The sequence below is a fragment of the Aptenodytes forsteri genome, unplaced genomic scaffold (assembly GCF_000699145.1).
Source record: "Aptenodytes forsteri isolate BGI_AS27 unplaced genomic scaffold, ASM69914v1 Scaffold273, whole genome shotgun sequence".
Lineage (NCBI taxonomy): Eukaryota > Metazoa > Chordata > Aves > Sphenisciformes > Spheniscidae > Aptenodytes > Aptenodytes forsteri.
In genome coordinates this window covers 3,377,052-3,404,136 of record NW_008795041.1, presented here as the reverse complement: position 1 = coordinate 3,404,136, position 27,085 = coordinate 3,377,052, and the positions used below count along the sequence as shown (strand labels likewise).

General features: G+C 43.0%; 2 protein-coding genes across 2 annotated transcripts in view; one reads left to right on the top strand and one right to left on the bottom strand.

The window, feature by feature from the left end:
• The first annotated feature begins 342 nt into the window (after nt 1–342).
• On the top strand, nt 343–2,626 carry KLHL34 (kelch like family member 34). Its single transcript, XM_009276896.2, has one exon. It carries the CDS (start codon nt 799–801, stop codon nt 2,584–2,586), a length of 1,788 nt encoding a protein of 595 aa, XP_009275171.1. The 5' UTR covers nt 343–798; the 3' UTR covers nt 2,587–2,626.
• A 3,387-nt stretch (nt 2,627–6,013) lies between these two features.
• The window catches only part of CNKSR2 (connector enhancer of kinase suppressor of Ras 2), a 205,549-nt gene continuing 184,477 nt past the window's right edge, over nt 6,014–27,085 (bottom strand). The window contains exons 23-24 of the mRNA XM_009276936.1: nt 9,384–9,580; nt 6,014–6,236 (exon numbers count right to left, since the gene is read on the bottom strand). Coding sequence (XP_009275211.1) covers nt 6,021–6,236; nt 9,384–9,580 — 413 coding nt within the window. The 3' untranslated portion in view covers nt 6,014–6,020. The remainder of the gene's footprint in view (nt 6,237–9,383; nt 9,581–27,085) is intronic.

The following is a 27,085-nucleotide window of genomic DNA, read 5'->3' as shown; positions in this document are numbered from 1 at the left end:
GGGGGGGATGCCCCTGCGGCTATTCTGGTAGCTGTGAGTTATGGCGGTGTCATGTGAAGCAAAGAGCCCAGAAATGCATGTCAAATCAAACCAGTGACTAATCATGATATTTTGGTTGTCTTAGTGCCTGCCGGGCAAAGAGTTATGGGCTTAGAAAATTTTCATGCAATAATCCCCGGGCGCTGATTCGATCTTTGGCTGAGGCTTCCTAAGGGAGTGCGAAAAGAGGACAAAAAGGGAGCTACTGTCCCAGGGGTGGAGAGGTCTAAACTTATCTGAGTTTGAAACACAAACAAGAGAGGAGAAAAGCCAGCGCTCCCTTCTCATCTGTGTCTGCTCAGAGCCATGCACTGGCAGCCAGAGAGGATCTATTTGATCTGCCTGCGGACCAAGAAGGGTCAAGGGAGACGGCTGAGCAGACACGAAGTGTCATTTGTTGGGATTGTCATCTAGCTCCCTCATCTGTCACCTGATGGCCAGCCAAGCAAGTGCTCAGCACAACCGTGGACCATTCATCCTTGCACAAGCGACAGAGGCGAGAAAAGTAAGCATCCTACAGCTGTTACAACATTCAGCTGTTTTTCCTATAAAGGAATGCATTGAATTCACTACAAATCTACTAACTGTCCCCCTATGCCAGGCAAGAGACTGATTTTTTTTTTGGGGGGGTGGGTTTTTCTCTAACAGCTGGGGGTCTGGTGGGCATTCAAGCAATGGCTGTTGAGTCGGGCAGCTGTTTCAATATCTAATTGCATTTTAGCTTTAACAACTCAAGGGGAAAGCGTTGCATTGCCTACCATGAGCTACTTCCTGTCCTACTGCAAAGCGCACTGCACCGCCGTGCTCGCCCAGTACCAGACCCTGAGATCAGAGGGCTTTCTGTGCGATATTTTGCTGAAAGTGAAGGAAAATGAGTTTCCTGCACACAAGTCCTTGTTGGCGTGCTCCAGCGACTATTTCCGAGCCATGTTCAAAAGTTATACCCGAGAGTCTAAGGCCAGTGTAATTCACCTGCAAGTTGTCTCACCCACCGGTCTCCAGCATGTCCTGGATTTCATTTACACTTCCTTGTTGCCTCTTTCCTTTGAAAGCCTGGAGGATACCTTGGAAGCTGCAAGCTACTTGCAAGTGACTGATGCTATTGGCTTGTGCAATCAGTACTTAGTTAACAATCTTGCCTTGGAAAACTGCTGCTTCTCCGCCAACGTGGCCAGGAAGTTCTACCTGCCGGATGCCTTAGCAGCAACAGAAAAATACATTGTCAATAACCTTTGGAAGCTGCTGGACTTGGATTTGACAGGACTGCTCGAGCTGAACTTCAGGTCTTTGCTAGCAGCAGTTGAATCACCAGATCTCCCCATGGTGAAAGAAACCCACCTGCTGAATCTTGTGCTGCTGTGGTTGAAGCAGGATAAATCCAGGCTGGCTCACGCAAGCAGCCTTTTAGAACACATAAGGTACGGCCTCATCCCCGTGGAAGAGCTGAGAAAAACCTACACACAGTCAGAAGTGCCTCTCTCCGCAGGTATTAAGTGCTTGATCATTAAAGCAATAAATTACCATACATCTGTTTTCAAACAGCCTGTCCTGCAGGATAAGTCCACCACGCTGAGGAACCAGAAAACTCGGATCATTCTGCTAGGGGGAGGGACAGCAAGCGAGGGACTCGTCACCGATGTGGTGGCCTTCGACGTTTACAATCACAAATGGCGAGCTCTCACGCAGGTGCAGGACAGGGTGCAGAACCACAGCGTGTGCGTGGTGGAGAACTTCCTCTACGTCTTGGGTGGGGAAATCGAAAGTGCTGCCCCAGGTGATGCTAAAACCGAAAAGATCTTATCGGTTACGAACAAGGTCCATCGTTATGATCCGAGATTTAACACGTGGACCCAAATCACGGGCATGCTGGAAAAGAGATGCCAGTTTTCTTGTTGTGTCCTAGGCAAGGATATCTTTGCCATTGGTGGAAGGGGTGAGGATGGGTCGCTGCATTCGTCTGTGGAAGTCTACAGCATCAGCAGGGACAGATGGACGAAGGCCGGGGAATTGCCATGCAAGATACATGGCCATGCCAGTGCCATCTGCAAGAATACTATATACATCTCGGGCGGCAAGTACTCAGACCCAGCCAACACAAGCAAGGACGTATATTCTCTGAGCTCGCTTGAAGGGCAGTGGATGAAACTAGCCCCCATGAGCATTGCTCGGTTTGGGCATCAGATGGCAACAATCAGAGAAGCCATATTCACCTTTTTAGGATTATATGAACCATTCTCTGAAATAGAAAGATACGACCCTGATCAAAACCAATGGACTCGGTTAAGACCACTGATGTATGATCGATTTTGCTATGGCCTGGCAGTGGTAGAGGAAACGGCTCTTCTTATCGGGGGAAAGAAATGGCAAAACTCACAGGAAGTCCCCACGCAAGACGTGGTTGGCTACGACATCGACAATGATGGCTGGGAAGAGATCTGCAAAGCCCCCTTGCCTTGGTGTGGGCTGCAGTGCGCGGTGCTGCAACTCCCTGAACTGGCCGACGAGCGGGACGGCAACAGCCAGCAGAAGAGGCCGCCAAACTATTGAGCTCAGGTGCTGCGGAATAATCATCCCAGGAGATGAGCCATCAGGGGGGTCCTGGAGAAGAAGAAAATTGCAATGGCACTGAACGTGACAGAGTGGAGGTTTTGCTTTGATAAGCCAAACGCTTGGTGGAAACAGGCAAGAAAGTCTGGCTCCAGCATGGGAGAAGGTGCTGGGATTTACAGAGCTGGAAGCTGATCTCACTGAGGAAGGACGTAGCAAGTAGCACACGTAAAGGCGACGAGCGAGAATCATAATCCTTGACTTTTGAAGAATAATACCTAGATAGCAATTAATAGGTGTTGCAAGTCAGATTTTTCAAAGGTTAAAAAACATAATCCACCTTTTCTGTCTTCTTAATCAGAAGTAATTCTCCCAGCTGGTAAGTGCTATTGAATTTTTACATGCTACGGCTAAGCAAAATGAAAGTGAGATGTATAAAGACTAGAAAATTGATGCCTACGAGAACTAATAATAAGTACTGCCAAGGAAAAGGTATTATTTGATATGCTACATACTAGGCAAGAATGTCTTAGCTAACCAGCATGAAATTACTGGACAGAAAGCATGGATTTTTTGGTATGTAGACTCAGTTATGGCCAGAAGTTAAAACAGTGACTGTTTCATAGAAGCCACTTCTCTCCGAGTGGCCTTTGTTGTAGCATGCCTTTCAGATGCTTATTTTGCGTTATTTTAAAGATGCGCACTACCGGTACAGTACATTTCTTTTGTATCCAAACCTTGTGTTAGTTTAGATGGCCAGAGCTGAATGGGTATGCTTATTATTAGACTCTAAAAAACATGTTACAGGAGTTGCTGTAACCAATGCCTTGATACTCACCGCGGCAGCATACGCTGCTTTATTGTGCCCGGTCATAATGGTAAAATTGTTCATAGATGTTGAACTAGCACATGAGAGAATCCTGCAGTCAGAAAAGGTTTGCTTTCATCAAAGAGGACGATGGGGAGGGAGGTAACTGAAGGTGCTCAGAAGTCTTTATTCAGTGTCTGCCTACATCCGAAACAGCAATAGTCTTACTTCTTCTTGCCCACGTTGGCAGAGTTCGAAGGCACAGATTATGGGGGTACTTTAAGGTACGTGGATCTGTGACATGCAGGCAAAATGGTCAGATGCCGCAGAATCACTTTGGGGTGGAGTAAATTGAATCTCGAGTCACAAATGTTCATTTAAAAGTTAAATTTATTGTACTTCATTTTACAGTGTTCCCTTTCTAGGCTGAGAGTTAATACAATAAAAATATATATAGAAGAACATTTAATAGTCTTAAAAGAAGGCAGCACAACGGATAGGACACATGTTCTTTGTCACTAGACTAGCTTAAAAAACTGTAACGTTTAATTTTCACCTTTAAAGCAATCAAGCTGACTTTACTAATGTAAAGTGCAGGCAGAATAGCTGTTGCATAGCAACAGATCTAAGTCTTCTGAACTGCCTTGGTTTTGACAAGGAATCAACTACACAATGTGCATATACACCCATCAGATATAAAGAGTTTTTTATATGAATATATTTACTTTTGGTCCAGTAAAACAATAGCAAGAGAATCTAAATGCTTGGAACAACAGCACAATTGATTTCAAGTCAAGCATTTTTTAAGAGAAATTTACAAAAACCTCACAAATTTAATATACAAGTCAGTACCCATGCAGTAAATAAATGTCCAGTTTATACAAACAATCTTCTTCTAATGGTACAAATATTACACTGGATCCAGGATTCTATACAAATGTTAATACATGATTCGTCATCCATGTCAACTTGAATATAGGATTACTGAAAATGGGCTGCAGAAAGGCCACTCTTTTGTACAATTGTGCAAAATCTGCAAAACGTTTGCAATCCATATGCAATCAAATAACAAGAAAGAAAGAGGGAGGAATAAAAAGAAAGAAGGAGAGAGAAAAGAATCTGTCCATTCTTTCCTTCATCCCTTCATGGATATAACTGCCGGGAAATATCAGAGCTCATAAAGTTTAAAGTACATTCACTGAGCTGCACAGGCAATAGTCTAAAGTTGGTAAAGAGTACAACTCACTGTAAAAAGTATAAAGGAGGCTTTTCCCTTTCACATGAGCATTATTAAATCATGTCGTGAGTCCTAACTTATGCAGCAAAGTACTGAAAAGCAGCAGAAATATTTTGTCATGCTCTGATCACCTTTCGAAAACAAGCCCATAAAAAGTAAATACCTGATTTAAGATTCCCCTCCCACTTTCCTATTCCAGGTATCTGCCTAACTCTACGGAGCTATTGCTACTCGTATTCGCTGGGTTGCCTCCAGCACATCTCAAATCTCATGGAAGATTAAAACATTTTAATTGGCTTGTGAACTCGGCGGAACCCAGAGACATCCCTTCCCCTTCAAAAGCAAACCAGAGGCTTTTTTACTCCGCAGTTATTTTTCAGGTTCTGTGCTCAGCTCTGCTCCCATCACACATTTTCCCTGCATACAATACGGCCAAATTTCACAGCTCAGAAAACACATAGGCGACTACTTGAAAAATCCTATTCATTCCTTTTCTATTGTGGGGATTTTCAAAGCCTCTCAGATTCGGAGCATTTCGTCGGGAACCTTTTCCACTGCTGCTTTTCTGGGCAAGAAAAATGCCACTATCAAGGATGTTCAAAGTCTACATTTTCTCTTTTGCAAAATCTGCACATCATACTGATACCTTCAGTGCAAAAGCAGCATAAATCACAGTACCATGACTAATTTTTTAAAAAATCAACCAAATGTGATTAAGAGACAAATAACACATCATTTGGTCTTAATTAGAATACAAACCAGCATCCCTTTGCACTGGTGGTAAACCCTAGCAACAGGCTTTAAAAAAGCACAAGGAAATAAGACCTAACCTTTTGATACTTAAATTCACGTTAGTCATTTCTGTCTGCCGATTTTCACCCTTTTGTGTGTTTGACAAAACTGAAACACAACCACCCCATTACACTTTTTCCCTGTTATTTAAGAAAACTCCTAGAGTTTCTCATTCAGTATAAAAATTGGGTTTCTCCCACCACCAAAATAGTACCTGCACTCCAAAAATGCAATGCAATACTGGAATTATATAGTATAAAATATCATTGTAAAAGTGACCTTCGATAACAAAACACTTAGTTTGTGTAACTTCCTGTGTGAAGGCCACAGTCTTCCAAAAATGCTTTTAAATACTTTAATAGCTAAAGATCATGTTTGTTATTTCACAGAAGGTAAACACAAGCAGAGCAGTGGTAGCATATAAAATATACAAATCCTCATTAAAGACATGGTATCGTTGACCATTGGAGGTTTATTTCACACAGCTGAGTAACATTAAAATATAATTTACTAGAGCTCCCACATATTGATATAAAAACTACTTTATGCACTTAAGTAAAGGGCTGGAGTGTAGCTAATGGACAAAAAGAGAGACCTTTATACATGCGTTTCAATGTACGAGTGAGTGTGCGCTAAGGAGGCTATAAGTGCATCAACCTCAGACGAGCCATTAACAGAGTCCCTTGGGGTGCTGCTTTGATAGATGTCCATGAAGAGATCAAGGTACATTTGTTTCCATTCTTGAAAGTCTCTAGATGTCAAGGCAGGATTATCCAGAACTTTATCTATAATGGCTACTTCTCCTTCCCTGGCCTGTGAGAGAAAAGGAACAAGCAAAGAGTCAATGAGAGTGATGAGTCACTGGCAAAATCAATCACGTGGGTGGAAGGAGAGAACAGGGGGAGCAAACTCAAGCCACGGAGACCCTACAAGCAGGGGGACCATCTGACTGCTATACGTCCGCTTGCAAACAGGAGCCCTTCCTACAGGGCATCACACATCGCCCGGTGGGGCTAGGGCTTCCCTCGCCTTGTCCAGCATCCTCAGAAATAGTCCCTAGTCCCCCTCCTCGCCCCTCGTTCAGCTCAAGAAAAAGCAAGCCCTGTACTGTTTACTATTAGCTGCTTGCATTTCTCAAGACGGGTTTCACACGACAAAGTGCCATCTGTTTGCTCTTCTTGATCAGCATAAGAAATACTGCGTGGGTGCGTGGGATGCAGACAGATGGCCTCTCGCCTGCCAGCAGAGCTAAGCCTTTTTTAGCAGGCTTGTCATGGGGACATCTGAGCGCTACGTTGCAAAGGCTTGTGGAAGGACCCCTGTGTTAATGATAACTCATCTTCATTAAAGATCCAGCGTATGCGATGGGCTGGCGGGCTGCAACCTCCTCTTACCACTGCGGTGGCAAAGAGAAGGCAGAAATGGGTAAAATCTAACATAGCTGCTGGTATCTCCTTACCCATCATTGAGGCAGGGGATGTGGCTGTATCATAATCACTGGCCAGTGATTAGTTTATCAAGAGATGACAGGCAGCCAGTACGGGTCAGAGTAAGCCTCTGATAAACCCGTAGCCACTCGCGGTTGTTGCAAGCGGTGGAAGCTGGATGCAACAGACTTAAGCCTTGGAAACACAGCTAACACGCAGGTTTTCAGCACTACTCCTCTGCGTAGGTATCGTGTGGTCACCAGCAACCTCCCCTCTATCCTCCCTGCCAGACGGGTTTCATGCTCCTCATTGCTAACTCACATTTTCCATGTCCATACTATGAGTATGTCAAATCTTTCTGGGGAGCATGTCAAAGGGAAATATTAAGCTGTGGCAGCCCAGTGTTGGTGGGAGAGGGTCAGAAGGGTCAGAGGCATCACCCATAAGCAGTAGGTTGAAAAGTATTTTTCATGGTTTGCAAACAGTAGCTAATTAACACTGTGCTAGAATACTCATTTTCAGAAATGGAGGTGCAAGCCGAGAATGACCAGTGGAAATGAAACCATGGGAACTCCTGATCACCATATCTCTGCTTGAACTACCATAACCTGCTTCTCGCTGATTGTGGCTGGTACCCACACCTCCGCACTACCAGCCAGGTAGCTCATACTCGCTGGCAGCAGAATGATTTCGTGTTGTGTCACAGGAAAGAGAGCAGAGGGGTCTTTCATTAAGGACTTAGATGATAGAATAGAGAGCCTATGGACAACAAGAGCTAGAAGCAATTTGGAGGGCTGTCTCAGGCTACTAATAATTCGGATAAATTGAAGGAGAGTTCAGAACACCAACTCCAACAGGCCAATGCAATTGGCTGAGCATTCAGGAAGGAGAAATCAAAGGCACTGATAAAAAGCAAGAATAACTGATGAGGTAACAGCAGTAGCTACCGGTAGATACGACTACCAGCAGTATGGCAGAAGTGGAGCTCTGGGCTATAACGGAGCTAGAAACTCGTCATGAGTTACCACGATGCCATTGCAAAACAGGCACGTGTCACTCTACGCTGTTGCTGTACGCAAGAAACAGCAATTATCTGTCTTTGGTACTTGCTGCCATTGTGTTTTCAATTATTGATGTCCTGTACTTTAAGAATGATTTATACCAATCAAGGTCCAAACACAAATGGCGACAGGTTTAGAAAATACAGCTCATGGACAGAGAATGAACAAACTGTGTTTGCTTGGTCCAAAAGAAAGAAGTCCCAGAGAAGCATGAAAACAGGCATCCGCCAGGTAAAGGGGATGTGCTGTTTTTGGAATTCCCTGGAGGAAAGCAATTCCATTTGTAGGAAGCCACTGGCATAATGTAGCTCAGGTATCAATAAATGCTAACAAGAAAGACAATTAAGCATGGCAGCAAGCCATACTGAACCACAGTTTTGGTATGAGTGATCCCACCATGGTGCAAAAGCACAGATACAGAGTGAACCTCCTGCCACCCCGACGTGTCTGAGAGTACTGTGATTTTGTTTCAGTTTCTCACGCTTGTAGAAGTCATGTGGAAAGCCTGTATATCTTGTCCTTTTCTGCCAGCCTCCAATCCTGCAAAGACTCACATACCCAGATAATGCTACAAGTAGCAGTTGCCTTCAATGAGATGATACCATGCAGAAAGTTAAGCATGAGTAAGATTTTTTCAGGGTGGGAGCTCCACAGCATGAACATAATATTGCTTAAATGCTTCTCTAGGTGATGGAAAACTAAATTAATTAATGTTGATAAAGCCCTCTTTGATGAAAGCTGTTATGAAATCCACTGTACAATTATCTAGTGACTTAAAATGTGGTAATTTAATATAGTTAACAGGGTCCCTGTGGAAATCCAGCATCTTGTTTTCCGAAATCTCTATCAGGACAGAATTGAAACTGCTGTAACAAACAAAGAAGCTGACAGGGAGGCTAAATGAGCTGTGGTACATTTAGAATAACCATAAAAATCTTCAAATCCATCATTACCACTATCTATTTATTTAATCACTCCTACTGATTAAATACAATGATCCTATCAGCTTATGCAGAAAGCAAGCACACAGTTTCCTCCCGGACAAGCTCAGCAATCGGAAAATAATCAAGTGTTGTAAAAGGTACCGCTCCCTTCTGAAAGGCTGGCTTTGCTTTACTTTAGACTTCGGCAATTACTGAGTGAATGCGTTTTGGTAAATGAAAATGTTCAGGGACAATAAAGGGATTAAGGTCGCCTCTGATAATTTGGCGTCAAATTCTGTTAAACTAGCTGGAGGAGGAGCAGCTAACTGAGATTTTTATCTGCACAGAAATCAAAACTGATCCCCTCACCTCCACGGCTCTCCCAAGGCACATTTTTCTCTGCTTTGCGAACAGCGCTTCCCCATGTCTCCCTTGCTTGTTTTGCACACTAGGTTCAGCCTGGACTCCAGCTGCGCACAATTAATCTCCGAATACAATACCGTCTGATCCAACCCTGGGGCAGGATTTTTCCTCCCTCTTTCATCTCACCTTTAAAGTGCTTTTCAGAATTCGCAGCTGGTGCAGTTTTTCATTGACTACTGGATCGCTACATCTCTTTACAAAAGATTTCTTATACTCCAGCTTAGTGGAAATCCGGTGTTCTCCTAAAGGAGACAGGCTGGCCTGCTCCAAGGCTCTGTACAAATCTTGCAAGGAGTCTGCTGTTTTTTCCTCTATCGTTTCAACTGTAAGGAGAAAAAGGGGAAAAAAAAAAAGGAAAAAATAGAGAAAGGAACAATGTATCATTAACATGATTACACGAAGATCTATCAAAAAGCTTCGCAAAATGTTTAACAGGTTTAACTAGATCATAAGGAGAACATTTCACACCTGCTAAGTTCCAGAAAAAAAGTGCTGCGATTGTAACTGCTCCTTCTCGCTAACTATTGCCTCCAGGAGAAAGGGAGAAAAACTTTCAAGAATGTAAAGTCTTGACCCGCAAAGACAGAAGAAAAAAAAAAGAAATAGTGCAAGGTGTAGTAATATTACAGTGACATACTTTCAGAAATCGCATCTCTAGTATTGCAGTTAAATATGCTGGTGACGTCGTTATTACAAGGAAAGGAAGCCCTGGAAGCACCCTGCTGAGGAAGGTGATCGGGGACTGGATCTCAGGCCGAGAGCGCTGATGCGGCATTCAAGGTTATGTTTACAATGCTGGCCTTGGAATGACATGTCGTTTTCCTTCCTAGAAAAGTCCACTTCTTTTTGGCTCTTATTTTTGATACTCAGGAGTGTTGTTCAATAGTCAGTAATACTGTCACTTGTGGTGTTTTTTCACTCTACTATGACCTGAAGGTTCAGCAGCAGACTACGGACTGGACGTAAGAGCGCATTCATGACAGCCTACCCAGCAGCGTGGCAAACCAAACCAGAGCTGTTTCCATTATAGGTTTATTTATTTATTTGTTTATTACAGGTTTTAAAATACTTGTTCTAACTAGTACTGGGAACAGAATTTTTTTTTTTATTTTTAAAAGAAAAAATAAAAAAGAAAGATTTTGCTTCTCTAAAAACAAAATCAAGCAAAGGTTGGGGATGAAATGTGACTCTGATATGAGCATATGAAATGTTTCGTTTAGAAAGCATCAAAACATTTCAACTTCTCACACACCGTTTCCCCCCGCAGAGACTATTTGATGACTGTAGAAACTTGGGAAGTGCCAGTGACGTGCCAGGATTAGCTGAGTGCTGACCAGGAGAAGCCAGGGCAGCCCTTGGGTAGCAGGCAGCCGGCGGGGCAGGCAGCTCTGTCCCTGCTGCCCTTCGCCCACCGACCCACCTGTGCACACAGCAGCCGACCACTGCCTGTGCACAGCCTCCCACCCGTCTCCAGAGCCCTCGGGACCCTCTCACCCAGTCTCGGCTTTCACAGTGGTGTATGTTTTCCTGGCCCAAGGTACCTGTGTCCTCAGGATGCTTTCATGAAGGCTCTGGTAGGAAGGCGTTTGGTTTCAAGCATTACTTTTATCCTGTGACTGACCCTGCACCAAGACATAGCCATCTCCACTGGCTGAAAGTTCAGCACATGCTAAAGTACCCACAAGTAGTGAACCTCAGTCTCCTCAGGTGTTTAGAGGGTTTTTTATTGAGCACCAACAGGGAGGACAGCTAGTGTTTAGAAGTGACATTTCTAGCCCACCAGGAGCTACCCGAGGCAACCTCCCATTCAAGCCCATACATTGCAGTATGGCAACTACTCACCTCAGACTCAAGCAAGAACTCCAGAGACCCAAATCTCCACAGCCCACCACAAAAAGTGTTTGCATTTATATAGATCTTTACACAGTCAAAGAATTTTGCAGTCATCAACTAATCTAGCTATATCTCTCATCAGTTTATTCCTTTGCCCTTTTTAGTGGGTAGCTGTTTTTAAAGCACTAATGTTTTTTTTAATCCCATCGTGTGCTACCCTGCTCGGAGAGCTGGGTTCATCACTGTAAGGGGTGGCTAGGATTTAAAGAAAAATAGAAATGAGATGCATTTCTCTTTCTTGTCGATTTCTTTCTTATTAAAACATCTAATGTGTTAAAGGGCAAAACATTCAGTAGCTGAATACTTAAAGATTGGTTAAAATCCCCCGCGGTCTTGATTTTTATGCTCTCTTAAAAATTCCATGCAGCAACAACATCAGATGTTTGGGATCTCTCTCTGAGTTCATCTCTCTGAACACTGAAGTCCACCAGTCTGACAGCTGGGAAATGGAGTGATTTGCTAAAGGGCAAAGGGAAAAAAACACACCTTGATCTGACAGGGGAGTATTTTACATCTGTTTTTCTCCTTCTCTTATCCCTTGTTATGCAAGGCAAAAAAGATGTTTCCTCGGGTCTCTTTTCCCCAGCAGCGTTGCCACGTTGTACCCTCAGGGGATTAGTGGAGGGAAAGTATGCTGAAGAAGAGACCCAGTGCTTTGACTCCATGTCATCTGAATTTACTTTTCTAGGGTGACCTAAAGCCTGGACCAGCAACCAGCCACCATATCCAGGCTTGCCATCAAAAACCCATGGCTTCCTGAAACACCAAAGGTCCCCACCACGGCGAAGGACAACGTTTGGGTTCAACCCTGATGTTCAATCCTGAATGACCAGTGCCTTTAATGAACCTGGAAGGCAGCACGGCCTGTGCGGGTTCAAATGCCGGGCTGGGGGGCTTGCATTGGCCTCCCTCCCCGTGCCGCCAGCCTGGTGGTCCACACGGCTGGCGCTCCTCAGGGCTCACCTCCTCGGGCAGGCAGCTGCTGCTCAGCATGGGCCTCAGAGGGACTGCAGACAGGGGATTTCCACCCTCGCCCCAAATGGGAACAGCTCTGAGGCTGCATGGGAAGAGGGGCAGCACTACAGGGGCAGGATGCAGGCAGGGTTAGGCAGCAGAGCACTGACGGCAGGTCTTTGAAACGCGTTGGCACATCATCTCCACCTGGCTGGGGTTGCCTCCCCCGGGCTCTGTCACCGCCTCAGTGCTGTAGCTATGAGCGGCGTGTAGAAAAGGGGACAGGATTTGCTATAAAGGAAAGAGCAGCAAAGAAAAACAGCGGGTCTCTTCCCTTAAATGTCTCGCTGCTGCTGAGGCTGGGGAAGCTCAAACAGGGCAAGACGCCACCTTGTTCCACCCGGGGCGGGGGAGAGGGCGGCAGGCATCATGCTAACACATCCCAAGCCCTTAATATTTTCCAGAGAAACACTGAAGGTGGTGGTACTGCTGCTCTCAATGGCTCTCAGTAGGCGGGAATGAGATTATACACGAATCTCCCCTCCCTCACCCTTCTGCTAAAAGGCTTTGATTGATTTCCTGTAGGTGTTGGTGAAACCCTTGGCACCATAAAGCATCTGAGGTACTTGATTAGATATACAGCTGAGCTTAAAACATATTTTCTTTTTTTAAATTGGTGGATTTGTATGCGAGTCATGCTATTACAGCAGGGCTGTCTCCTTAAAGAAGAGTAAGGCCTCAGGTAATGCCTTATTTTAGTAGAAAATGTGGCCTAATGGGATTTGCAGATGACCTCAGAACGGCAGGCAATACGGCAGGTTGTTTTTCACCCTCACTTGGCTGCTGAGTCACAGGTTGCATCTCCCCGGCTGCCCTCTTTCTCTGAATACACTGTCAGGTAGCTGTTTCCACATCCTGTTAAAAAGAAGTGTCTCTTCGCTGAAGCAGTAATTTTGTCCCCTGCCCCACCCAAGCCTGAACAACTCTAACTCTGGAGCAGAAATAAAGCTGCATAAACTCTGCAGCACACAGGATCTAAATTCAGAACCGTATCTTCCAAATACAAGAATACGCAGGTACTAAATTTTGTAACAATGAAGCTTCTGCTGTGTCAAGTGAATGCAAAGTCATTTGCACTAAATTCAGGAGATAAAGAATACATCAGTCTAGTAAATGGTGTGTTATTATTTTTCATTATTCTGCTTTCCACAAGGAAGAGTTTCTGAACTTTTTGTACTCTGCCCTCGCTTCTTAAAATGCCGTAAATATTTTTATCTACTTTTACATTTTCCCAGGAGAGGGAGCTGGAGATTGTGGCTGGGTGGGTGAAACTCTCAGGGGTCAGGAATGGTTTGGGTTACTGGCATTCAGGAAAAAATGGTGGCATTTCTTACACTGTGCTGTCATTTGTTGTTGAAAAGAGCATGCCCTGAGCTCCATGACATACTAAGTGTAACCACCTCCTGGCTCTGTTGGGCTATTCATCTTTCCGTTATTTCCCTCTTATAAACCGAGATCCTAAGAGCAATAAATAATAACATCAGGCACTTGAGGGAAAAGTGACCAGAGAGAAACAGTTAACATTGGTATTTACATGGATCAAGAGATGATCGGTCTGTGTAAACTGATGATTCAGGAAGATGGTACTGAATTAGAGCCATGCAGAGGCCACCATCGCAACCCAGCCGGCTAACACATCGCTCTCTGGACACAGAGAATCTCTAGGCACACATTTCTCATAAATCTGCTCTAAATACATGGAATAACCTCTAGGAATTTTCAGTGGAGGTTCCTGTGCTTCTGTGACTCACTTTCCCTGTAAAAGCTCAAGCCACTGGAAGCTTGCATGGTTTTCCCCTTTCAGTGTGGTACCAGAGGAACCAGTGATTGCACCAGGGACTGTAAGTGCACATAACTGCCCATGCAAGGATAATACAACACAGTTAATCATAAATTTTGTCACCCACTGTGCTGACAAGGTCAGATTTTTGAACAGTTGATGCTCTCTTTTGAGGCCCCTTTGTGCTTTGCCAGTGCCTCCTAACACCACCCAGGTTCATCCCATTGTCTTCAGACTCCTCGTCCTGACTGATGGACACCGCTGCCGCCCCGATGGCATTCTCTGTTTTTCTGCTATCCTCTTTGCTGTTTGCTACCTTTACAGCTTAGTGACGCGCTTTCCTTCGCCGTGCAACTCCTCTCATGCATGCCCACTCCTCTACTTGCAATTAGCCCTGCATTTGAACAAAATTACTACCCTCTGCAAATCCTGAGAAAGCCGAGCTGCTGCAAAGTCTGTGACAGAGAGCGAACAAGGCACAAACAGTCAGACTGAAATCCCCCGGCTCCACTGAAATTTAAACCCCTATTTTAATTTCTTTTGGTGAGCTAACTTTCTCTGGCAAAGGAACCAGCTCAGCTCAGCTTTCTCAGGATCTTAAGGAGGCAATTTTGTTAGAATACATCACTAATTACGTTATTAAACAGCTGCCGTGTTACTTCCCCCCTACAAATCCCTAAGATTTGGGAGTTACACCTTTCTGCTTCACCTTTCACACAGGGGAGGCATCTACCTGAAGCCTCCCAGAGACTTTCTGTGAGTGTCAGTAAATGCTCCACCAAAACAGAGGGCATCCCTGACCTCTGGGAAATGGTCTCAAGCTAGATAAAACAGGCCCTGATGCACAAATCTCTGAGTTGTGGGGTTTTTTTTTTCTTTGCCTTCTTGACCCTGTTGCGTCTATGTTGGGAATAGAGAAGCTTGTCTGCCACAAGCTAACTAGTAAGTGATGCAATCCCAGGACCGACAAAGCATTTTTGTAATCTTCCTGTGCCACAGCATGTTGGCTGTGCCAGCCTAAGAGGTCTATCAAAACCTGCCTGGTCCTGCAATGGTTTCACTGGTAGGTAGTGCAGCAGACAGATGTCTGCTGATCCCTCGGGGAAGGGAGGCCTCCCGCGACAAGCTCTCGAGCCCCAGCTCAGGCTATCTGCCGGCCCAAGTGTGCTAACGGGCAGGCAGGGGCAGGGGACGTAACGAGACCACAGAGGCCAACAGCCTGGCTGGGCTTGTAAACCCCGGGGAACAGTTAGGAGAAAGGCAAAAGGGATGTCCCTATATTTAAGGTGAAAAAGCAGAAGGATGGAAGGAGAGTGGACGTAGGTTTTAGCCGTGTTGAGGGGGAGGGGAAAGAAGAAATCCTCCAAAGAAGTAGTTGTTGATTTCTCAGTGCAAGGCTTAAATCCGTCTTTGCTGCTGTTCAGGTTAATCGTTAAGAGTCCAAACTGCACAAGAGGGAGACATATCCAAATGCTTATGATGCAAAGAACCAGGAATTACAGTAATTTTTTAAACCATTTGAATGGATGGCAGGCAGACTAAGCTAGGTATTTCCTTTCCCCCCAGACTACAAGCTAAAAGGAACGAAATGGTGAAATCAGTGAAAGGTTTACAAGGAGATGGTGTCTGCACAGCTGTGTGCTGCGCATGAGGTCACCCCTGCACAGGTATGGGGGGAGCCACGGTGGCATGGAAAGTCAGCTCCTGGTAGGAAAATGCTGCAAGTCACATCCCTGATTACTGAGAAAAGGAAGAAGCAACACAGTGTTTAAGCCTGAAATGGTACAGCAGGCAGGAGGTGCAATAAGACGCAGTTCAGGTCTACATGGAAGCCAGCTGCTAATCATCTGCTCTGGGTAATATAAAGCAGATTTCCCTGTTAAAGCACAAGTAGAAACCCGTGTCATCTCCTACGCCACTTTATGGCAAAATCAAGGCCTGACTGGGCACGTGAGTATGCCTGTGCATCTCTCTCTCTCTCTCTCTGTATGCATATACACATATATATATATCTCAATGCTTTCCACAAGTGAAGAAGAGTTTAAGCAAGCTGAAGAAAAGCTGGGGGCTTCTTGTGCAGTGCCTGGCCCTTGCAACCTTTCTCTCTGTTATTCCTTCCAAAGGAATGCCTGCCCTTTTCTGATTCGTGTAATCCTCCATCCTTTCTGGCCCCGTGTACCTGAAAGTGCAGGAATTTTCCCAAAGTCTTGTGTCAAGGAAGGGAGGAGCAATGTTTAAAAACAAGCTTTGATCCGTCTGTTTGGTGAAACATTAGTGGCTGGAGGATCAGAGAACAAGTATTAAATTTGCATTTTATACCATTCTTTCCTCTAAAGAGGAAGTATTTTTGGGTTACCGGGATAGTTGTACACAGTTTCTATTCTGTCCTATTATGTAAACCTGCAGGCAAAAAAGATATTCCCTAGAGAGGGTGTTCACTGAAAGCACCAACACAACAGAGCTGTGCAATACGCTGGAGTTTTCCATGCAATGGTATGAGGCTGCCTCTCCTCTCACATGCATGAGCATAAATAGGTTTCTTGAAATAAAGTGAACTGTGCAGGTAAGTGAAAAACTCATCTCCCATAGGACAGATTTCCAAAGGTATTTCAGGCATCTTCCACTACAACCAAGTTCAATCGGAAGCAGTTAGGTACCATAACCGCTTTTAAAAGATCTAACCCTAGCCTTTGTAAGGCCTGAGACGTGCTAAACCTTTGCTGTGGCACCAAAGGTCTAATTCTTTTTGTGAACTATTATGGCACTAGTGGTTTTCTTTTTGCATGAGTGGATCCCTCCGAATCTCTTTTCCTCTGAGGTCACCTTTCTGGTGATATTTCAATGACAAGCTGCCTACACCTTGTCATGGCCTTGTGAGCCACCGCTGCCCTGCAGACTGCAGTCTGTGAGCTGGCAGGCTGAAGCATGTTCAACCTCCAGGCTTCATGGGACACTTGAACTGGTCTTACTAGAAGTCTCATGCCCACGTCAGTCACCTCTCTCCAGCTTTCCATGCAAGTGGAATTGCTTATTAAAAACAGCTGACACTAAACTCGGCATTAGAAAAAAATCGATCCTCAAGGTTTCTCCCTGCAGACTTGCATTGTTGTGCTGACAGTAACATTTAGGCACTTTCAACATCCACTTAGCAATGAAGTACAGGTGCCAATGGGTTAATGTGTTAGTGAGAAGGGAAAACACAGACAAAGGGAATAATTAGTTCGCTCTGTTCGTGCTGCCTCTTGACAGCTCTTACACACCTCGAATGAGCATCAGGAGAAGCTCCTCATTTGCTCCCAGCCCTGCTGTTTCATGAGGTTATATTGGTGGGCTGTGATTTCAGAGAGGGCATAAGAATGAAGATGAAATAACTCCAAAGCTTCCCAAAGTAACAGGGAACTCTGATCAGTGGCAGAACTTTTTGGCAGCAGTGTTATAATTGCATCCTTTGGTATTTGGACACGGTACTCTACTCATTAAGTTGCCTAAGATGGCATCAGTTTAACCTTCATCTGCTGAACGTATTTTAGTGACTCTTCGGGAGAATTTTAACACGATGAAATAGGATATCCTGACATTTTTCTGTACCACACATTGGTATAAGTGCTGTTTAATTTTACCACAAGCTACCAATGTTGAAGGGAAATAAACAGAGCAATTACATTTTGATGGTACGCTTCCCCTCCGTCCCCGCAGTTCAGAAACAATGAAAAACTTTGCGTATTTATGAGGTAAGCCGGGAGCTGAAGCAAACTGGGTAAACTGCTATATGTCTGGGGATGCTGTGACTTTTAAATAGGACGAGGAGGTCTCTACGGATACATCTCGCAAGCAATATATGGAAGCAATTACTCCTTCAGGAAAATATTTTTTCACAAATCTAAGCTGCTACAGCACACGAAGTTGTGAAAGGCTGACAAACGATACGGACCCAGCGAGATTACTCACCAGTCAGAATCAAGTCACAGTCACGCTTGCACAAGGTGCAAACCTGTCAAGGTTTATGGGCTTGATACCTGAAAGCAAGCCTGAACGGAAGGGGTATGTATTCCTGGTGAGCAACACCCATCGAGGAAATGAACTCTACCTCAGGCTACATCCCAAGTTTGCTTATTTATATGAAAATGTAACACTGAGAGTGAAATTGTCGAAAGCACTTGCATCGCTTAGGAATTGCAATCCTACTTTCAACATGAAAGAAACACGGCAAGTTAGAGTGAGCGGGGGCCAGATTAATGTAATAGCCAGCTCAGTTACCTCTGTAATGCACTGCGGTCCGTTGGGGAAGCACCTCCCGAGGCATTTACGAAAGGGGCCTGAAATACTTCTGAAAATGTTATCCCAGAAGATGTCATATTTATTCAGATATTCAGATTTATTATTGGATTTGTAATTGCACGTTATGATAGCTGCACTGATTAGATTCCAGACTAATTAATCTGCACCCTGATTTACATGTTACTTCTGTAGGGCACAACACTGCCAAATATTAAGCACCCCCTGTCAGCTGCTGAATGCCCATCACACCACCACGGTCTGTAAGCACCGCACAGAGTTCAAAGTACCTTTGAGAACAAAAGCTATTACCGTGACGAGAGAAATGCAATACCATGCGGCTTTTCTAGACATTACTCATGTCATCAGATGTCATGATGAACTTGTGAACACGTATGCACCTTAACATAAAGCTCTCTCTCAAAACTGGCACGAGAGTCGTCACAGAAGAAAGGTCTGTTCCCCATCCATTGGGCAGAATGTGTTTGCACACAAAAGAAACAAGAGAAAGGAAATGAACGTCAGCCCTGACAGACAATGGTTACGCAAAGGCAAAACTGAAAATTTGCTGGCTTATTTCCTTTATTAAGCCCAAAATAACACCTTCAAAAAACCCTGACTTCATGAATAAATCAAATGCCTTCATTAAAGAAACAATTACTGCCATTTTCTATACTTTATTTTAAGGCATACAGAAAAATATTTAACAAATGTGTATGCAATTAAATGCCGGGGACTGCTAATTACAGCCCTTCTGAATGCCTCTGCAAAACAAAGATACTCAATACAATATGTTAGAAAGGGTGGGGAAAAGAAAGGGAGGAAGCTGAAGACGATCTAATTCATATTAGCACAGATATATGTTGGCCTTTGGCTACGAGCGGCAAACAAGCCATCAGCGTAACCCCAAATGGCAGCCAAAGGACATTTTGGAGTCACATCTTTGCCTCTGCTTCTCTAATTCTTTTCCAAAACATTTCACCTCTGACTAATTATGGAATTTAATGACAGAATGTAAAGGACTGGTGGGGTTGCAGGCCATTCCAACAAGGCTTTAATGACATATCCTTCAGGTTGCACAATCTTTATGTACTTAGCAGTGATTTATCAGCCCTGGCAGAGGCAGGTACTTCAAAGGCAACCTTATATAAAAAATAAATTCTGCCTTTGCCAAGCGTTGGAAAGAGCACTAAATTAAATTTAAAAATCAATTCCTACAGACAAGAGAGTCATAAAACCTCAGTGGGTTTGTCTGTTTGGCCAACAGGCAAAAATTTGTGACAGTACAGTTTTGTAATCAATAATAGCAATACAGTGTATGTTTTTGATTGGAAAAAATTAAAGATGCCAAAACAACATTGCTAAATATTTAGGCTGATTTGTGACAGTCCCATTGAGCAGAAACACAAAACATGCATTTCGATGAATTTCCAACTAGTTTATGTCATACTATACTTTTTATTTTTCAAAAAAGAATATTAAAACTATTATAAGCTTTGTCACCTGCTGTAAGGCAGAATGATGTAATTTTATTCACTGCACGTTTCCTGTTTGTGAGGCAAAAAAGCATAATTTACTTCTTTATAAAAGGGAAATATATATATCTATATATATATAATTTTATTGGTATTAACATAATGCAATACCATACATTGAGCAAACAGAAAGAAAACATTTCAAAATACATTTTTTAAAAGTATCTCCCCATAAGATAGTATGAAATATCAAGTAATTAGCATTAACATTATTACAATACACCCTTAGCCAAATATATTAAGGAAAATCCACATTCTAACCACAGAGATAGAGGCAAACATCAACCCATAGGGGACCCAGAACATAATGATAAATACAATATCTGAATCTACTTTGAGTGACATCCAGACAAATACTGGCCCCAAAACAGCCCTCGGCAGAATGATGTAATTTTAATGACTGCACGTTTCCTGTTTGTGAGGCAAAAAAGCATAATTTACTTCTTTATAAAAGGGAAATATATATATCTATATATATATAATTTTATTGGTATTAACATAATGCAATACCATACATTGAGCAAACAGAAAGAAAACATTTCAAAATACATTTTTTAAAAGTATCTCCCCATAAGATAGTATGAAATATCAAGTAATTAGCATTAACATTATTACAATACACCCTTAGCCAAATATATTAAGGAAAATCCACATTCTAACCACAGAGATAGAGGCAAACATCAACCCATAGGGGACCCAGAACATAATGATAAATACAATATCTGAATCTACTTTGAGTGACATCCAGACAAATACTGGCCCCAAAACAGCCCTCTGGAGTCTGGGTGTTATACAGAGAATGCTTTGTGCCTGCTTGGCCAGGCAGCATCACTCGCATGTTTAAGTCCTAGAAGATAAAGAGGAACTGAAGAGTTTATCTGCAGAGTCTAATAAATCTCAGCGTGAGGTATCTTCTCCGTCATCATCCAAAGGAGTGCCAGTGTACCCTCTGGTAATTCATTACAAATCATTAGATAAATGGAAGTCTCCGCAAGGTCTGTACATACCTCCACTTGACAGAATACACTTAGTTTAGCATGACACAGTAAGGTGACTTCCTTCACTAACGTGAAGCACGCTTAAAAGACACGACTCTGTCTGGTTGGCCTGAACGGGTTCACTGGAGTTCAGTACAAGCAACAGGATTTTACAGTTACCATGGCTGAATCCCTCTTTAATTCCTCGAGGTCTGCAGAACAAAACTGAGTGACATCAAAGCCCTTCCCCTGCCAAGACCCTCTTCCCCTTCCGTTCTCCCATGCGGGGGCAGTATTTTCTGCAAATGTGCTCCGTGTAGACTGGATCTGACTTTGTGCCTAGTCCCATTGTGGAAAGGGTGCATTCTTCAAAAGACTGGCCATGCCCTTTGACACCTTCCTGGAGGCCTCATATCCAGGCATGTGGTTGTCTATGCTTTAACAGGTCTGTTCTCTGTTATAAACACCAAAGTTATTCAAGAAGAACTGACTTTCTGAACGGAGGCCATTAGGTTGCTTGCAAGAGGCTGAAGTTGAGTCTCCGTCGTGCCAATTCTCTAATGATAAGTTTATCAACCTTTGAGTCCAATCGGTTCAGTGCCAAGAGAAGTGGATCCCATTTGACATGGAGAGGTGCTATCAACTCTCGCAGTGTATTAGCCTAATATGATAAAGCAGTGATACAATATGATGAAAGAACTGTGACGTGCCATTATTTCCATATCATATTAGTATATTAGAAATACTATCATGCAAACAAGAGCAAATAGCAAATCTGGCATACAGTTGCAGCACTATAGAGCTTTTCTAATCTCATGCAGCTATGCTCGTGAGGACAGAGACATGGCACTGTTCTGCTATTACACCTTGCTCCATTAAAATATCCATCCCTGATGCAAAAGAGGTATTCAGGGCAGAAAGTTATATATTCTCTCTTTGTGGATATGCTTTAAAAACAAAAACAAAAAAGAACAGAACAGAACAAAGACCAATTAAAAAAAACCCCACAAACAGGACAAGAGAACAATACACATCCTAACCAGCTTGGGTTGGTTTCCTCCATGTTGAAGAGACATTAGCTCATTTGGAAGCACTGAAAAAGGGTCACATGAATGAGGAGAAAGGAAGCAAAGAATGTGCCCCAAATCCACCAAACGTGCTACAAACACAGAAAAATATCCTGTTGGCAACTTGTGCATGAAATAGAAAAAGAGGTGGCACAACACAGTTTGGCTCCCTTCGTTATCCTAGCCGACAATCCAGCATTGTGCAATGTTGGGCGAAGGGTAAGATACCGAGCTAGGAAATCATGTGATTTTGAAACCACACTGACATTACATACATCCAAAAGCTAGGCTCGAGAATCTTTGTGGACCTGTGTTAGCAAAGAAAAGAGAAAGAAAGAGGCGGAATAAACAGCATACAGCTAAGTTGTTTACTTAGAGTTTCTGTGTGGATGTGCAGTCTCTGCACACAGGGCAGTTCAAAAGCCCGGCCGCTCTCAGTACATACCCTATTATATTGTCTACTACACTTATTTGTAATAAAAAATGAAACTTTCCATGGATCTTGAAATCCATTGTGGTTTTAGATCCCAGATATGAAAAGCTGGGGGATGTTTTGCTGTTAAAAAAAACACTTTGGGAAAGACTTCAACTGTGCAGAATATAAAGATGTACAAATTCAATCCAATTTAACTGGTGAGACTTGTTTATCCCTTGTTAAAGAGAATTTTTTTTTTTTCCAGAAGACAGGATGAAAAAGGAAGGAAAATATCAAGCATTGCCATTTTTACTCTTGAGCATATCACAAAGGGTCTGGGAGAGCAGAAATGTTGTCTCAGTGACAGAAGGCACAAGGTGGAAAGAATCCCAGATGGAAACATCGGTGCCATTTACTCCACCCACGGCAGCAACTGGAAAATGAGTTTCCAGAGAGGCAGAGGGTGAGCAATGCTAGAGGGAACTCAAACCGAGTTCAGCCTCTCCTCCACTGCTGAGATTTCCCGGGGACTCTGTGCGTCAACAGGGAGAAGAGGAAGAAGAAGGGAGAGGAAAACAGTTTATATAACTAAATCCTAAGTATAGCAGTTGAAAGAATTTTTTACATAACTTATTGTTTAAAATAAGGAACATTTGATTCTACAACCAAAATGAAAAAAAAACCAAACAACCCCCAAAACCAAAACCCTGACAAACAAAAGGCCAAACCAGCACATTTCAGGACTCGTGGGGTTGAGGGAAGGGAGACTTCAGTAGACTGCAAAAGGGAATGTTTTTCACATTTCATCCTGGTTTATACTACAAACAGTCACAGCATTTAAAATAAGAGTCTTGGATTTGTTTGGAAAAAGGCACTAAGTGAAAGAGGATACTGCTGCCTCATGTGTGTCACTTCTGCAGCTTCAGGAGATCCTGTTATCTCACGGATGTTGTTCATATGACTTTAGCTCTAAAAATTCAGGAAGTTTGGTTTCAAAGGTCAGGCTTCGGCAAAAGAAGCTTCCCCTTCCATGAAACAAGGTGGCTATGAAATAAAGGAGTGTTACTGAAGTTAAGGCAAGGGCGTTACCTAGTGGATGTGTATACCCCGCTCTTCCACACACCCTGCCGAGGCTGGCTGGGACACGTCCTCTGTGTCTGTGGAAGAACTGTGTTACCTTCGACAGATGGTGGGACAGGACTTTTTTATGTACCTAAAATACAACTAAATTTTGCATTAGAAGATGATTATTTCTGAAAAAAAACCCTGCTAATAAGACACACTTTTGAAAAGGCTATTCAGTAGCAGCTGTTATAGGCCTATCATCAAACACTGGTAATTCTTCACTGTCCCAGTTTGGATTAGTCATGATGTGCATGAACAGCCTTTCATTAGGACCTCTTAAGGTAAGTGGTAGCATACACTGTCCTATTTATCTGAAGGTGAATATAATTAACAGGCACTTGGGGGGCTTTTCTAAATAGATTTTCTCATTATTTTACTATATGACTCTTACAGATAGTAACTAACTGTACAATATTTCCTATTGGTGTAGGTGCACATTAAGAGTTTAGAAATTCTGCTTTTTGGTAGTAAAATTATTTTTCCTTATCATTATAAAAACCACATTTTGCTTTCTGTATCACTAGCATTAGCAAAATGATTTATGTAAAACATCTCCAACATATGGTTCCCTTTCTAGATAGGTTTTTTTAGATTTGTTTTGAAGAAGAACAAATACAAATAACAAAGAACAAGTAACGTGCTTTTGCATGGATACTTATTGACACTACAACTTACGAAACTCATGAGACTTGCAAACATTTTGAAAAATAAACCAACTGCCATTCACATACAAAAATGAGTGCGAGCCTATGAAAATAATGAAGTGAACTTACTGCATTTATCAACCAAATTATGTTTGTATTGTGAGAAGAGCTTTACGGCAAATGACTTCCCCAGAGAGGTTACAGAAACAAAACTGCCTGCTATAAATCTCCGCGTATTTCTTCAGCTAATGTGGTCACGTAAGATGTGACGAATCTTATGTCCGAGCAAACCTGTAGCAGTGGGAGGTACTTTACCCATCGAAAGTGGCGGTTACAGAATGCATCAGGGCTGGGGACCAACCCGCCAAGCATGAGCAAAGGGATGCTCTGCAGGCCTTTCCGGGCATGCCAACATGTCTCAAAAAACAATAAAAATGAAAGCAAAGGGAAGGAGAAAGTTCTCACCTGAGAGAAATGTTTGAGAGTCACAATTAATAAGGTCTCAAAATGGCTCTCACACAAGAAGTCCTATGTAAGGAAAGGGGCGTGGAAGGTGAATCAACTATTTCTTTTTCTCTTTGAGACCTATTTATAAATTATGAAGGCATATCAGCAATCACTAACGAGAGGTTATTTAATTTAGGGTTTTCACTTTAATGTGTTTTTTAATAAAATGCATAACATTTTACTGCTGCCGCTTGAGAGTACACTTTCTTATGAATGTTTACATTATATATTTTGCCTAAACAGACTACAAGGTGCCTGATTACTAAATGGTATGTTTATGGTAAATTTGCTTTTCAGAGAAGGGGTAGGTTGAATAGTAGCAGGTTAACAAACTTACTTTTGAAATAAGTACTTAAGTTTTAGAAAAGGCAATTTCAGACTTCCTGTCTATAGTGACAATCAGTAAAACTGCAACCCCCTTTTGAATCTCTATCCTTTCCTTCATTTGTATCCTGTTTTGTGTACATATTTCTACATCTGTCTATATATTCATGAGAGAGACAGAAGAACTTTGACTAGAAGCTCTTACCTATTATCTAGTCCAATAATGAAGCATGTCTAGTTACGTATATTCCCCTAAAGGTAAATACTACGTGTGAGTAATCAGGCTCCGAACAAGAATGAATGCAAACACTGGGAAAAAGAAATCCCTCCCCATGTACCATAAACTGCTACTTGGCTGCTTCTGTTATAAGGCCAGTGGCGGATACATCTCCCTCCTTACTAGGGAAATGGCTCAACGCTATTTGACACAGGGTCCTCAGGAGGAATGGTGGCAGATCTACGAACTGTCCATTGCTCAAGGGTGGGAAGCTCCTACCATCTTCAGGACTGCTCAGGTCTCAGACAGATACCACGCAGAGATGAAAAGGAGCTGGTATAGAACCTGGCAATGGGAGTGCCTGAGGAAAGAGGGTTTCGATGACACATCCAGTGCAGCCCCCTGACACTATACTCCAAAGCAGCATCTCTGCAAGTTACCCTGTAAGAAGCCAGTTAGAAGTGGAAGCAGTAGCAGGAGTCACTCAGTACTCCTCTGCAGACTGAGTTACTGCAGTAAAGGGCACTAAATCAAACAACGATAATACAGGAATATGCTATGTACAAATAGCAAGTTCCAGCTTTTCCAACATCACAGTATATGCTCTAGTGTCCCTCACGTCCTCACTGAGCTAAACAAAGGAACACCAAGAGTACAAATGTTATATGAGAAAGCACCACAGTGAGGAAGGGGGATGGGGAGGACAATGGTGGTGTCAGACCACGTATAACCTCCAGTATCTGCTCCTCTACAAGTGCTGCACTTGGCCCCATGAGAACGAGGCACAGGCAAATTACAGGGCTCTGATCAGCAGGCATTTTTCCTCCCACTTACCACAGCATTTTTAAACGTGCAAATGTACTCCAGCTCTCCCAGTATGCACTTCATATACTACAGTTATTGCTAAATAACCCTCTATCTACTCAGTACTAAAGAACTAAATAAACCCCCCCAAACAAATAAGTAAGCAAGAACCCCACTAGAGTTACAAAAAAAAGCACCTGGAGAACTGAAAATTCATAGTTAAGGTTGTCTTATACACTCCAGCACCACACCACTAACATTAGTACACAGAATAACATTATTCTCTGTACATCCTGTCTTAAGCTGTGCACATGTACGCTGAATCGTATCTAGCTGACCTCATGCGCAGGGAAGACCTATAAGCCCTATAAACTCATTATGCTTTTCCCCAGACTCTTGCTTAGCCTTGCAGCTGCGCTGCCTGACACTGCTCTGTCCCTAGGTGCAAACGCATCGCACCGGCGGCACGTGCTGCAACGACCTTCATTCAAAGCGCTCTTACTGCTCCATGAAAGCCACCTCTGATAAAAACAGCCATGGACTTGGAGGCCTGTGGACACAGACTTCTTAAGCATTTCTAACCCTTCTTTCTGCACTACCTTCTGCTAAAGTAACACATTACACAGGGATGTCAAGGAAAAAGTTCACATAAGGAATATGCATTTGCTTTACCAGCACTGTTTCTCTAAATGACAAGAAGCTTTTTGACAATGCCACTATAGCTCCTATATTATTTGCTGTTTGTTTATGGAGGTTTTATTAAGTGATTAACTTCCAGCTTGCTTGACAAATAAGGATGATACCAGTATCAGTAGCTAAACATCTAATGAAGGAGAGCCACCCACCTATAAGGACCCCATTTTTGGCTCCTCTCTGGTATGTGGATTTTTTTTTTAATGTAGCACATTAAATTGTCAAACTACTAATTCTTACTATATTACTGTATTATATTCTTCCTGATTCTTACTAACTCTGCCCATATTATGTCCCTCCATATTAGATATAGCTCATGGTTATTCTTGTGCTGTACAGGTCTCTCTCTAATATCTGTAAAACTCCTTCCTTTAGCTCATTACCGCGGTCTTACTGGAGTGATGGTTCACAAATCCCAGACGGAGCAGTTTGAGTTGTGGCTCTGTCAGAAATCCGCAGTTATTTTTCCAGAGTAGTTTGTTTCATAACCATTGTAAACTAACACAAAGAGTTGCTCCCAGACAAAGGAGGCCCTCTAATTTGGGACATAAACAGTGA